The following is an 11,252-nucleotide window of genomic DNA, read 5'->3' on the forward strand; positions in this document are numbered from 1 at the left end:
TTTTGTTTCTTCCCTAGAAAACAGATGAAAAGTTTGTATAGTACTTGAAAGTGGAGTTACTTTGCACGTAGGTGATGCTCTTCTGTTTCAGAACACCACTTGCAAGGGAACCTGCCATTGTGTTCTCATTTGTTATGCTAGATGTCCATTTTTCCTGCAGAGAAACAGAGAGCAAATGACAGAAATGTGAAAAGCAGTATGTGGAAGGATGGAAAAGTCAAAATCTAAACCAGAACTAATGACAAAGATTTAGAAATTGATGTTTTTCTAGCCTTAATGTGAAACAAATCAGAAAATAGCATCGTTTGCTATCTGAATTGCTGGTACTCATGGACTTGTTTTTAGATAAGCTGTGTAGCGATGCCCATGTCCTAAGGGGGTATCATTGGGTCTTTGCTGCTGAAGGAAGTTACAGGGTGCAGTTACTTTCCCTTGGGGCTTATTACTGTCAGCTTGAGGCAGCAGTCGGGTCGTGCTGGTGCTGTGCGTCGCAGCAGGCAGCTCCCTGCTCACATTCAGGATGCAGGCAGCGAGTTTCAGCCCTTGTCTGTGCTGTCTGTGCCATGTGTCTGTCTGTGCTGTGTGTCTGTCTGTGCCATCTGTCTGTGCCATGTCTCCCTGCAGCTGCTGGTGTCCTCAGGCAGGGCCAGACCCCTGCTGCCCCCCGGTAGGAGCCAGCCCAGAGCATGCCCTCAGCACAGAGCTGTGTACATCCGTGGTTCTCTGCTTGTGCAGTCATTGCAATGGCAACTGCAAAATAATCCCCGTAATTTCATTGTGTTGCTAATTAGGATGTTTGTAGCAGGCTAACGATAACCTCCTATTATTTTGTCATCTTCTGCTGTAATGTGTCCTCAGTGATATTACATTATGTACCATTAACACTTGCAAATTGTTATTAATGGGAGCATTTTGGAAGTATGGAAGAGCTCAGATCTCCCTGTGACCTTTCCTCCATCCAGGGATGCTGTGGGATGCTGCAGGACCTGTTAGATGATGTGGGATCCATGGGATGCTGCGGGTGCTGTGGGATGTTAGATGTTATGAGGGGCAGCGGGTGCTGTGGCTCCAGCAGCTGGAGGTCACCTTTGGTTGGGTCTTGCTGTGGTGTTCCAGTGAAGGCTGTAGGAGCAAACTGCCAGACTTCTTTTTTCAAAGAAAACGTACGCAGCACACTGCAGTCTGGTAATGAAGAGAGGACAGACATAATGATACCAGCTGTAGGATGCTCATTAGTTCATTTCAGAATACCTGCCTTGATAATTAGTGTCGTCATCAGCCAGAGATACGGGAGCAGCACTGAGGATGCTCTGGGGGGGCACTGGGCCCCACTCTGTGCTTGGTAGCTCTGCGCTGTGCAGGGACATGGAGCGTGGCCCAGTGCTGGGCACAGTGGTGGTTGTTTTCCTCATTTTTAACCTATTTACATTTTAATAGCTTTCAGCTGAAGCGAAATGGATCGTTTGACCTTTCTGAGTACGGCCATATCTGAAATAGGTTAAACTCAATCTGCTGGTAGTGTACACTCAGCGTGTGTGAGCTTCCCCTCCTGGAGAGCTGGTCTCACATGTCAAGCAGCAGATGAGGGTAGGGAACATTTTACTAAATCTTTTCCTTCTGCTGCAGGTGTGCATTGTGCAGAAGAGAGACACTGAGAAGATGTATGCCATGAAGTACATGAACAAGCAGCAGTGCATCGAGAGGGACGAGGTCCGCAATGTGTTCCGGGAGCTGGAGATCCTGCAGGAGATTGAGCACGTGTTCCTGGTGAACCTCTGGTGAGTGGCTTCTGCCCTTCCCCCTGCCCTCCCCTGCCCCTCCCCGTGCTGCAGGGCTGCGTTCTGCGTTCTGTGTGCTCTGCACACAGCCCCATGGGGAGGTACTGCGGAGCTGGTGCAGCAGAATGAAGCGCTTTCAGGGAGCACACGCACAGAAGGCATCCAAGTGTTACATCGCAAGCATTTTCCAGCAGTCGGTCTCGTTTCATCGAACCCGTTGTGTTGGTTCTCCTTCAGAGCCTCCTCGCACACACTGCTGCAGGCCAAGGCGCTAGCATTGAGCTGCAGTGCCGGTGTGCCACGTGTGCTGTGTGACCATTGCAGTAGCTCCCAGCCTGATGTGAGAGCTGTTCTTTTTAATGAGGCCCTGAATTAGTACTGAGTGCTTTGGAATGCAGCTGTTTTCTGTGATCTGTTTCTGAGAAGTGCTGTGATCTCTGCAGATTGCCACATGTGTGGCCTTTGGCTGGAGAGCAGCTGATGGCAAAACAGAACTGCAGCAGTTTGCTGCTGAGTGCAGCGTTCCCTTTAGAGCTCAGCTATCTCGCTGAATCTTGCACAACGTAAATTCATTTCCAAATCTAAAAAGTGGTCCATTATATCTGAAGGTTGCTGCTTGGCTTTGAGCGAGGATTTAGCAGCCAAGAAGAGTGGCATTTATACAAGGCGAGGGAACCACTTGTGGTCCCACAGAGCAGAGGTGACAGGCTGAGGAGGAAGGAGGCTGGTCTCTTGTTGCTGACGTGTAGGTGGCCGTGGTTACTGGTGCTGTGCCTGGGGCTGCTCGGTGCTGTGCATGCTCTGTGCCTTCAGAGGACAGCTCAGGTAGAGGCAGGAGTTGCAGTGGGGTCAGGGAGTGTAACTGGGTCCTGGGGGCAGCATTTCCACCCCATTGGCTGTTGGCACTTCAACAACGGCATTTTCCAACAGGTAATGAAATCTGTGAGCAGACATGCTGATGCATATTTTCCCAGCTCCTGCATTTGGAATAAGCACATATTCAGGATGAGAAGTGTGTGATTCATAAGCATTATACAACCCCACATGCTCTCTCCTTAGAAACGCTGTGGCCAAATATAACAATGGGACCTTATTTGTAGTGTATCCTCACTGCTGTCACTCTCCTCCGGGATCCTCTGCAAATAGAGAGGCGTTTTACTCTACCGTAAATACAAATCTACTTCTCTGTTTTTATGGTTAAACTAGCACTTGCATTTTCTAATCCATTTTCAGGATATGCAGGGATATTTTAGGTATGGTTGTGTCGTGCTTTTCACAACTGAAAATCCGCAGTGGCTCTGAGACGACTACGAGCAAAGCCCCTGGGCTGTGTGCCAGGGAGCTGGCAGTGGGGAGTTTGGTACGGGATGGGTGCTGTGGGACATCAGGCTGGACGGGGCTCTGAGCACCAGAAGGAGCTGTGGGTGTCCCTGCTGAGTGCAGGGGAGTTGGACCAGGTGGCCTTGGAAGGTCCCTTCCAACTCAAACCATTCTATGGTTCTGTGGTTTGTTCTGGGATGTTTGAAGCAGGGAACAGTGTGCCTCAGGTAAACCGAGGCAGAATAGCAGGTAGGAATTGAAACACTCATATTTGCTCTGTGGTTTTCTGGTCTGGAAGGGCAGCCCCAAAGCCCAGCCCCCGTACCTGTCTGCAGGGGTTGCTTGCTGAGTGGTTCTATGGCATTCTGTGGGGTTTTGGTGAAGGATGGTGCTCGGAAGGCAGGAGTTAACAGGGGCAGCCGCCTCAGCGTGGAAGTGCCGCTTAGGACAGCAAAAGCATCGTGATGGCCTCGTGAATGGTGCCCCCTTAATTAAAGAGAGGCGACACCGAGGCCTCCATATGCTCGTCGTGGGGATGCAGGCAGATTGTCAGCGGTGCTGTGCAGTCACAAGGAGCTCTGCTGACGGCCACTCCCCGCAGGTACTCCTTCCAGGACGAGGAGGACATGTTCATGGTGGTGGACCTGCTGCTCGGCGGGGACCTGCGCTACCACCTGCAGCAGAACGTGCAGTTCACGGAGGAGACGGTCAGGCTGTACCTCTGTGAGATGGCCCTGGCGCTGGACTACCTGCGCAGCCAGCACATCATTCACAGGTACCTGTGCTCCGAGGCGCTGGGAGCGAGTGGGAGCTGCGGGGCTGTGGGGCTGCTGTCTGGCTGTGGGTCCGGCTGGGCTGCGTGCAGGGGGCTGGCTGTGTGTGGCTCACAAACCTTGCCCACGGAGCTGCAGCCTGGGGACCTTCCTCCTCTCAGGGGCCCGAGTGCGGTGCCTGGGGCCGTGGCTGGGGCTGGGCTGATGGAGGGCTTCCCAGGGTGGGCTGACGCCTGGAGCACTGATTTCACAGACGTGATGCATGAATAAGCAGGATGCTCCCACGTTTTTTTCCCAGGAGAAATATGCTTGTAATGTCTGAAGGGACTTGTTCCATATTAGGGTGTTTTGGGGTTTTGTCTTTCTATTTTTAGATAAAAAGGTAGATAAAAGGGTTGCAGGTTTTTTTGTAGCAGTTAATCTGTCATCTGACTGAGATTTCAGTTTGCTGTAATTTTGCTTCTCTTTGCAGAGATGTAAAACCAGACAACATTCTCCTGGATGAGCAAGGTAGGAGCTCTCTGTCTCACTTTGTCCACCCGCTACAGATTTCTTGCAGTCGAGCATTCTGTGTGTCTTGTTATGTGGGAAAGGTGTGAGAAATACACACGCACCAGGCTTTCTGTGAGAAGAGAACCGGGCTGAGCCAGGCAAAATGAGCCTGGAAACCTTCCTGGGAGCTTCTATTGGTAGTGTTGTTAACACCATTGGTTGGCTATCATGATCTATACAGGACAGCTCACATATGAGATCCCATACATTCAGCTCTCCAGTCCTAAGTCTTAGAAAATGAAGATTCACTTTCTCAAGACAGCAGGCTCCAAATACTCCACGTTTTAGGTAAAGGCTTACCAAGACCATGGCTTGCATGGGAGTTTGTTAGAAAGAACCACAGAGTATGAAGGCTAAATGCCAGTGCCTCAGACTGCGCGTACTATTGGACATGACCTGTATCTGCATTCATATGGTGAAAATGTTCTGCCCCATCCAAGGCCCCTGGCTTCCCCACACAGCCCTGGTGACAGGCAATGCAGGAACAGAGAGAATGTTCTTCTGTACTTCCTGAAACATCTCAGTGATTTCTTGATACAGACTTATGGTTTGCAGAGTGTTAGGATTTCTTTAGATTGATGTGTCTGCATTGGCTGTGCTCTGCAGTGCCAGCTCTGCCTTGGCTCTGGGATGTGGATGTGGTTGTGGTCCAACGCTTTCATCCACAAACTGTTACAGGTTGTTTTCAATCAACACGAACAAGGCGGTGTCTTAACACAGTTTCCTTGTCTTCTTTACTGACTCTAGGTTCTGATATGTCAGTGTGACCAAGTGCTGGAGCTGTGTAAGTTACAGCTCCCAAGGTAGGCTGAACTAGGAGTGTTTACTGTAAGCTGAAATATTGTGGTATTTTTCACATTACTTTGCACATCCCTCTGTTTTTGTGCTGCACGTTGGCTCAGTACTGCCACATTACATTGTTTGTATTCACTGGTGAAAAACTGAGCCTGAGTTTCCCAAGCAGTAAAGAATTTGGCATTTAAAACTGGACATGTCCCAGGTTTGAAACTCAGAATCCTGTAATGCACCACAAACAAAGAACAAGAATGGCCGGGTAGGGTGGATTAAGTTGGGTATTTTAAATGGGCTCCATGCAAAATGTGAAGCTTCATATGTGATTCAAGATGCAGAAGCACAGTGAGGTAGCACTTAGCATCAGGCAGGCCTGAGGTCCTCAGAAGGCTGCAGGAGCCCTGGGGCCCAATGGAGGGCTGGGGAGGTTCCTGCCTGCCCTGCTCTCTGCCCCTGGGAGCAAAAGCTTAAATACACCTTTATTCTGCACTGTGGGGTTCTGTGCTGCAAGTAATTCCTTCCTAACATCTGTCTTTGTTTAAGGTCACGCACACTTAACAGATTTTAATATTGCAACAATAATTAGGGATGGTGAAAGAGCAACTGCGCTAGCTGGAACAAAGCCATACATGGGTAAGAAGCAGTGGCAGGTTGTTACTCTGTGCTTTACCTTTAAGGAATGCTCCCTGCATGCGGCCTTCTAAATCCTGTCTGTCACAAAAGCACTGAATGGATTTCGCCCGTTAATGCATGCACCGAGTCATTCAGCAGAGCTTAGCTGGCTCAAGAGGGGAGCTCCTCAATGGCTGCATTGCCATCAGAGTGCTGCCCGTCCCTCCAGCGTTCCCAGCGTCCCCTCAGCTCCGTGTCCCCTCAGTTTCCTGTCCCCATGGCCCAGTGTCCCCATGTCTCACAGTCCCTGCTTGCTGCCCAGCCCCCTGTGAGACCAGCTGTGCTGCTGGCTTGTCCTGGAAGCCCCACTGGTGGCATTAACTGCACTTATGTGTGGACTTGCACGATGTGGGTGATTTTAGCAGAAACCAACTGACACTGGAGATAACCTGCTGTGGCTCTGCTCTGTCTGTTCAGCTCCGGAGATTTTCCATTCCTTCCTGAGTGGTGGCACGGGTTACTCCTTCGAAGTGGATTGGTGGTCACTGGGAATCATGGCTTACGAGCTCCTCCGTGGCTGGGTAGGCTTCAGAGCCAGAGGCCTAAGAACATGGCTCCTTCATGGGCTGCGGAGAGGAAAGGGAATTCCTTCTCACCCTTGTGTGCTTTCCCCAGAGGCCGTATGACATCCACTCCAGCAACCCGGTGGAGTCCCTGGTGCAGCTGTTCAGCACCGTCAGCGTTCAGTACTCATCCACGTGGTCAAAGGAGATGGTTGCTCTGCTGCGAAAGGTGAGGGCTCTTAGAGTCGTAGAATCATAGAGTCCTTGGAGTTGGGAGGGACCTCGCAGGGCCGTGTGGTCCAGCTCCCCTGTGATGAACGGGGCAGCACAGCTCTCCTGCTGTGTGCTAGGCTGGGCAGTAGCTGTGGTGCGTGCAGGTGTGCCTGGACATATTTCAGTGTGCTAGTAGTGTGAAACTGAAAGTGGACTTTCACAAAGTCCAGCAAAAAGACATTACTTGGTTTAAGCACAGATTAATCTTTTGTTATGATTTTTTTTTTTTTTTACTTCTGTAAGTGTGGAATCATAATGCCTTAGGTTGTAAGGGACCTTAAAGGTCACTGAGCTGCAACTGCCTTCTGCAAACAGGGATAGGATGCATTGTTTGCTAGCCAACGAAAAGGCTGTTTCTTGGTGTAATGCTCAGGTTCTTCCCTGGGGAGGCTGGGTTCTTTCAGCACCCGAGGGTAAGGTCCTTGTGCCGTGGGGTGGGCTGGGACAGCAGGGGAGCAGTGGGCTCAGCGCTGAGAAGTCTGGTTCGGGGGCATTTACAGGGAGGGATTTCGTATGTGTGCAATGCTTTCGTGTTACTGCTGCACCTGGAGAGCTGTCGGTGCGCTGTGGAGGTTGGCTTTCAGCTGTCGTTTGCTTGAAAACTCTGAAAAGTAACTGATGGGCGCGCTGTGAGCAAGGTACGCCCGGTTCCGAGTGGTGCGAGGCTCAATGGCCGCTGGTGCCGATCGGCGGCGCGGCGCTGGGCGGGCTCACATCGCCCCCTGCTGGCAGCTGCAGGGAGCGCCGGGGCAGCGCGTCGCGCGCCGGGAGGGGCGGACGGGGCTTTGCGCCCTGCAGGAAGGCCGGCGCCGCATCTGCTGCTGGATCCGCGCTGCGCTGCGGCGTTGTGCACCGCTCCCCTGTGCAGAATGGCACGCGTTGCCCCCAGCAGAAGGGGTGCGGCACTGCCGGGTCCCCGGTGCGTTTGCAGGGCCGGGGCTCTGGGCTCCATCTCTCCTTGCTCACAGCAGTGCTGTTGTCCCGCAGCTGCTGACGGTGAACCCCGAGCACCGCTTCTCCTGCCTGGCCGACATCCAGACATCAGCATATCTCTCTGCCGTGCCCTGGGGCGATGTCTGCCAGAAGCGCCTGGAGCCGGGCTTTGTCCCCAACGTGAGTACCACAGTACCACGGCCTGCCTGCTCACTGCCCCTGCTGCGGGCGCGGGGAATTCGCTGGGGAGGGATGACCCCGTGTGTCCGTGTGTCTGCAGAAGGGCCGCCTGCACTGCGACCCCACCTTCGAGCTGGAGGAGATGATCCTGGAGTCCAGGCCCCTGCACAAGAAGAAGAAGAGGCTGGCGAAGAACAAATCACGGGACAACAGCAAGGACAGCTCGCAGTCTGTGAGTGCTGCTGGGATGCTGCTTCCCATGCAGATATATTGGGGTGGAAGCGTTTGCCAAATGGAGTCTTCCTGACAGCCAAGTGTTCCTCTTCATAAGTGCAATAGAACCCTTTCACAACAATCTGTGCTTAGGGAAGTGAATTTGACAGATAGAGGTGTGGGCACAGTGATCAAGGGTAAAACTAGCAAACCATCCAACTGGTTGTGGCCTTTCTGAGAAGCACTGTCTTATTGCCCGGCAGCTCAGGGTGAGGCTTGTGCTTCGTGGTTTGTCTGAGGGCTGGATGATGGCCGCACCCACTGTGCCCGTTCCAAGTGTGGGTGCATGGCCTGGTGCCACTGCGGCCTTACAGCTCTGCCAGGCACTGGGAGGGAGAAAACATAATGAACAGGCTTGGAAGTGCCTCTGGGAGAGGGTTTGTGACCAGGAGAGCTCAGGGCTTCTGTTGTGTCTGCCACAGTCCTCAGCTGGCATGCTCACTGCACAAGGTGGCGTGGGGTAGGAGCCCAGCCCTGGCTGCAGGGTCTCTGCACGCCACAGGTGAAACATGCCACAGTAAAAGCTGCAAGGCAATCAGTTGTGCTGTTTCCTTCATCTGGTGGCTGCTGTGTGCTGTGCATTGGTTGGGGCAGTGCAGTGCTGTAGGAAGCAGATGTGCAAACGTGACTCTTCACGCACGTGTGGTTCTTTTCTGTTCTTCAACAGGAAAATGACTATCTCCAGGAATGCCTTGAAGCTATCCAGCAAGACTTTGTCATCTTTAACAGAGAGAAGTAAGTGGGGGCTGTTTTGGGGAAATAAAAGATGTTCTTTTCCTGGCTTTTCCACAATATCAGAAGCTTGAGGACCTGGAGCACCTTGCATGGGGCTTGCTGCAGAGAGGTTGCTGGAGTCTGACCTGCACATGCCGCACCTCCTCGGCTCCCTTGTGCCCCCTCTGCTCCCACTTGGCACCACCTCAGCTCCCCCTTGTGGAGAATTTTGCTTTGGGAGATGTCACAAGCATGCAGGAGGAATGCTGCAGTTCAGCCTGCAGTTCAGTGCTGCTTCGCCATCTCCAAGCACACAGAGGGGCCCTGCTGCGTTCGGAAGCAGACCAGCAGTCAGCCCCGTGCTGGGGGCTGTGTGTGGGGTGGGTGGGTGCATTGCTGTGCCCACAGGCACTGGAGCACTGAAGCCCACACGCTGTGGTCGGGCATCTGGGAACGTGGTGGTATGTTCTGCCGGCGCTTCCACCCATGTAAGGACGTCACCATGCGCTGGAGGTGCCACCAGTGTGAAGCCCCCCTGCTTTGCCTTACCCGGGCCTGCCATGGGATGCTGTGGGGGTGCTGGGGCAGCTAGGGGCTCGCGCTGAGCCGGGTGGCTGTGTGATGTGCTCCTCTGCCCCATGCAGGCTGAAGAAGAGCCAGGAGCAGACCGGCGAGTCCACGTCTGCCCCCGAGAGCACCACTGAGGCTGAGACTGAGGCTGAGGCTGAGCCCTCCAACCTGAGCATGTGCAGCTCCGTGTGCTCCTCGGCGGGCAGCAGCTAAGCTGAGGCCGCCCTGCTGCCGCCCACTGCCGCCTGCCCTGGGTTGCACTGAGTGCCTCTGGCAGTGCCCTGCGGCACCTGGCACAGCAGCTCATCCTGCAGCGTTGTAGCAAAACAGTTCTCACAGAGCTGAGCTCTGGATTTACACAGGCACCAGTTCCACTCACTGAGGTGCTGCCGTGGGTAAGGATACTCGCTATGCAACTTGTCGGAGGAAGGAGACTTATTTCATTACTTGTTCTTTTATAATGTCAGATTGCTGTTTTAATGCAGTGCGATGGCAACGTGAGAAGTTACATCTCCAAGATGGGAAGCCAGCAGGAGGAAAGCTGGATGGGTGGCTCACGCTGTATGAGGCACCGCTGCTAGCGAGGGCTGCGTGGGGCCGAGTGCTCCCACTGTGAGCTGGGGCTGCCCCTGCTGCAGCCACATCTGGAGCAGGATGGCCCTGCAGCTCAGGGATGGCGTAGGCAAACTGTTGTCCCCTCACCACTGCCAGAGTGTCCTTCCCGACTTGGGGTAAATAAATGTTCTTTGTGCACTTCTGGGGCTGGGTAATGATTAAATACGTGATCAATATGTAAAGTGTACTTAAGATACTTGCTTCCTTCATGCAGCCGCTGTGAGTGGCAGGAGCCGTGGGGCAGATGGGGCCATTTGGGCTCTGTGTGCCCAGGTTTGGGGGATGCATTTTGTTACAGGTTCAGGTTTTTTCGGAAGCAGTTTGTGACCTTCTAGTTCTGCTTGGCCATGAAAAGAGGGCAGTGTCTTAATTTACTCTTCAGTTTTCTCTAATTTCAGCGTAAAGTAGGAGTGCTGTACATAACTTACCAAAACCTGTTTTTATCTTCTCAGTAAGACAGGAGCTCTCTGATGGCTCCGCTCTGGGGGTTGCCTTTCTCTGCTTTCAGAGGCCTTCACTCCGTCGGCTGCTCAATCTGCTGCGTTGTGGCTTTTGGTTGCTGTTGTCAAACATGAGCCGTGGGTTCTGCTGCAACAAAGCCGTTGTGCTGCACAGATTGTGGCAGCGGCGTTCACCTTAAAGCTAGCGAGATGTGTTTGCTGGCAGATGCCAAGGAGGTGGCTGGGTTTGCATCCCTGTTCTATATTTGTAACGCAGAAATGCATAGAAAAGGTTTTTAACAGATGCAGACTTTTAGGGCAAACACTGCTGCGTTTTAGTTTCTGTGGATGAAATAGATCAGCTTAACCGTGTACAATTATTTTATATGAAAGATGACACTAAACATTAATTTTCCACAGTTTTATGTGGAGATCAGTGACTGTGCAGAACCACACGTTCATGAGGGGGCAGCAGAGGCTCGAGGTGCAGACCCCAGCACCGGGTGTGCAGCAATGGCTGGGTAGCCCTGCGCCCAGCCCCGTGGGACGGCCCATCTGAGCGCTGCTCCCTGGGCTGAGCTGCCTGCAGCCCTGCTCCCCCCGCTGTGCCCACACGCTGCCTCTTTCCCCGGCGCTCCCCAGCCCTGTCCCTTTTCCCCCTGCACGTCGTGCAGTGCCCAGCAGTGCTGGGGGCACCGCGTGGCCGCCGCCCCAGGCTGAGATGGGGGCTCAGAGGCGGGGAGGACAGACTGCAGAGTGTGTGCGTCTGCCCCGGCACCAGAGCAGGGGGCACGGCCAGCTTTGGGAGCACGGTGCAGCCAGGGCGCTGTGAGTCCAGCACCACTTGGGTCTGGTTTCCAGCCG

At 53.3% G+C, this 11,252-nt stretch overlaps 1 protein-coding gene across 5 annotated transcripts in view; it reads left to right on the forward strand.

The window, feature by feature from the left end:
* Positions 1-10,086, forward strand: part of STK32C (serine/threonine kinase 32C) — a 57,761-nt gene extending 47,675 nt beyond the window's left edge. For 2 of the 5 annotated variants that reach the window (XM_042818819.1, XM_042818822.1), the window contains 10 exons: positions 1,627-1,778; positions 3,700-3,873; positions 4,344-4,381; positions 5,759-5,848; positions 6,305-6,408; positions 6,503-6,619; positions 7,651-7,776; positions 7,877-8,008; positions 8,717-8,784; positions 9,408-10,086. In XM_042818819.1, the coding sequence (XP_042674753.1) occupies positions 1,627-1,778; positions 3,700-3,873; positions 4,344-4,381; positions 5,759-5,848; positions 6,305-6,408; positions 6,503-6,619; positions 7,651-7,776; positions 7,877-8,008; positions 8,717-8,784; positions 9,408-9,546 (1,140 nt within the window). In that variant the 3' untranslated portion in view covers positions 9,547-10,086. Of the gene's footprint in view, positions 1-1,626; positions 1,779-3,699; positions 3,874-4,343; positions 4,382-4,711; positions 5,849-6,304; positions 6,409-6,502; positions 6,620-7,650; positions 7,777-7,876; positions 8,009-8,716; positions 8,785-9,407 lie in introns of those variants that run through there. The other 3 variants (XR_006168793.1, XM_042818820.1, XM_042818823.1) reach the window with 3 other exon arrangements.
* Positions 10,087-11,252: the final 1,166 nt, after the last annotated feature.

This window comes from Centrocercus urophasianus, unplaced genomic scaffold (assembly GCF_019232065.1).
Source record: "Centrocercus urophasianus isolate 14NV4802_14NV808 unplaced genomic scaffold, USGS_Curo_1.0 seq_17, whole genome shotgun sequence".
NCBI classification, from domain to species: Eukaryota; Metazoa; Chordata; class Aves; order Galliformes; family Phasianidae; genus Centrocercus; species Centrocercus urophasianus.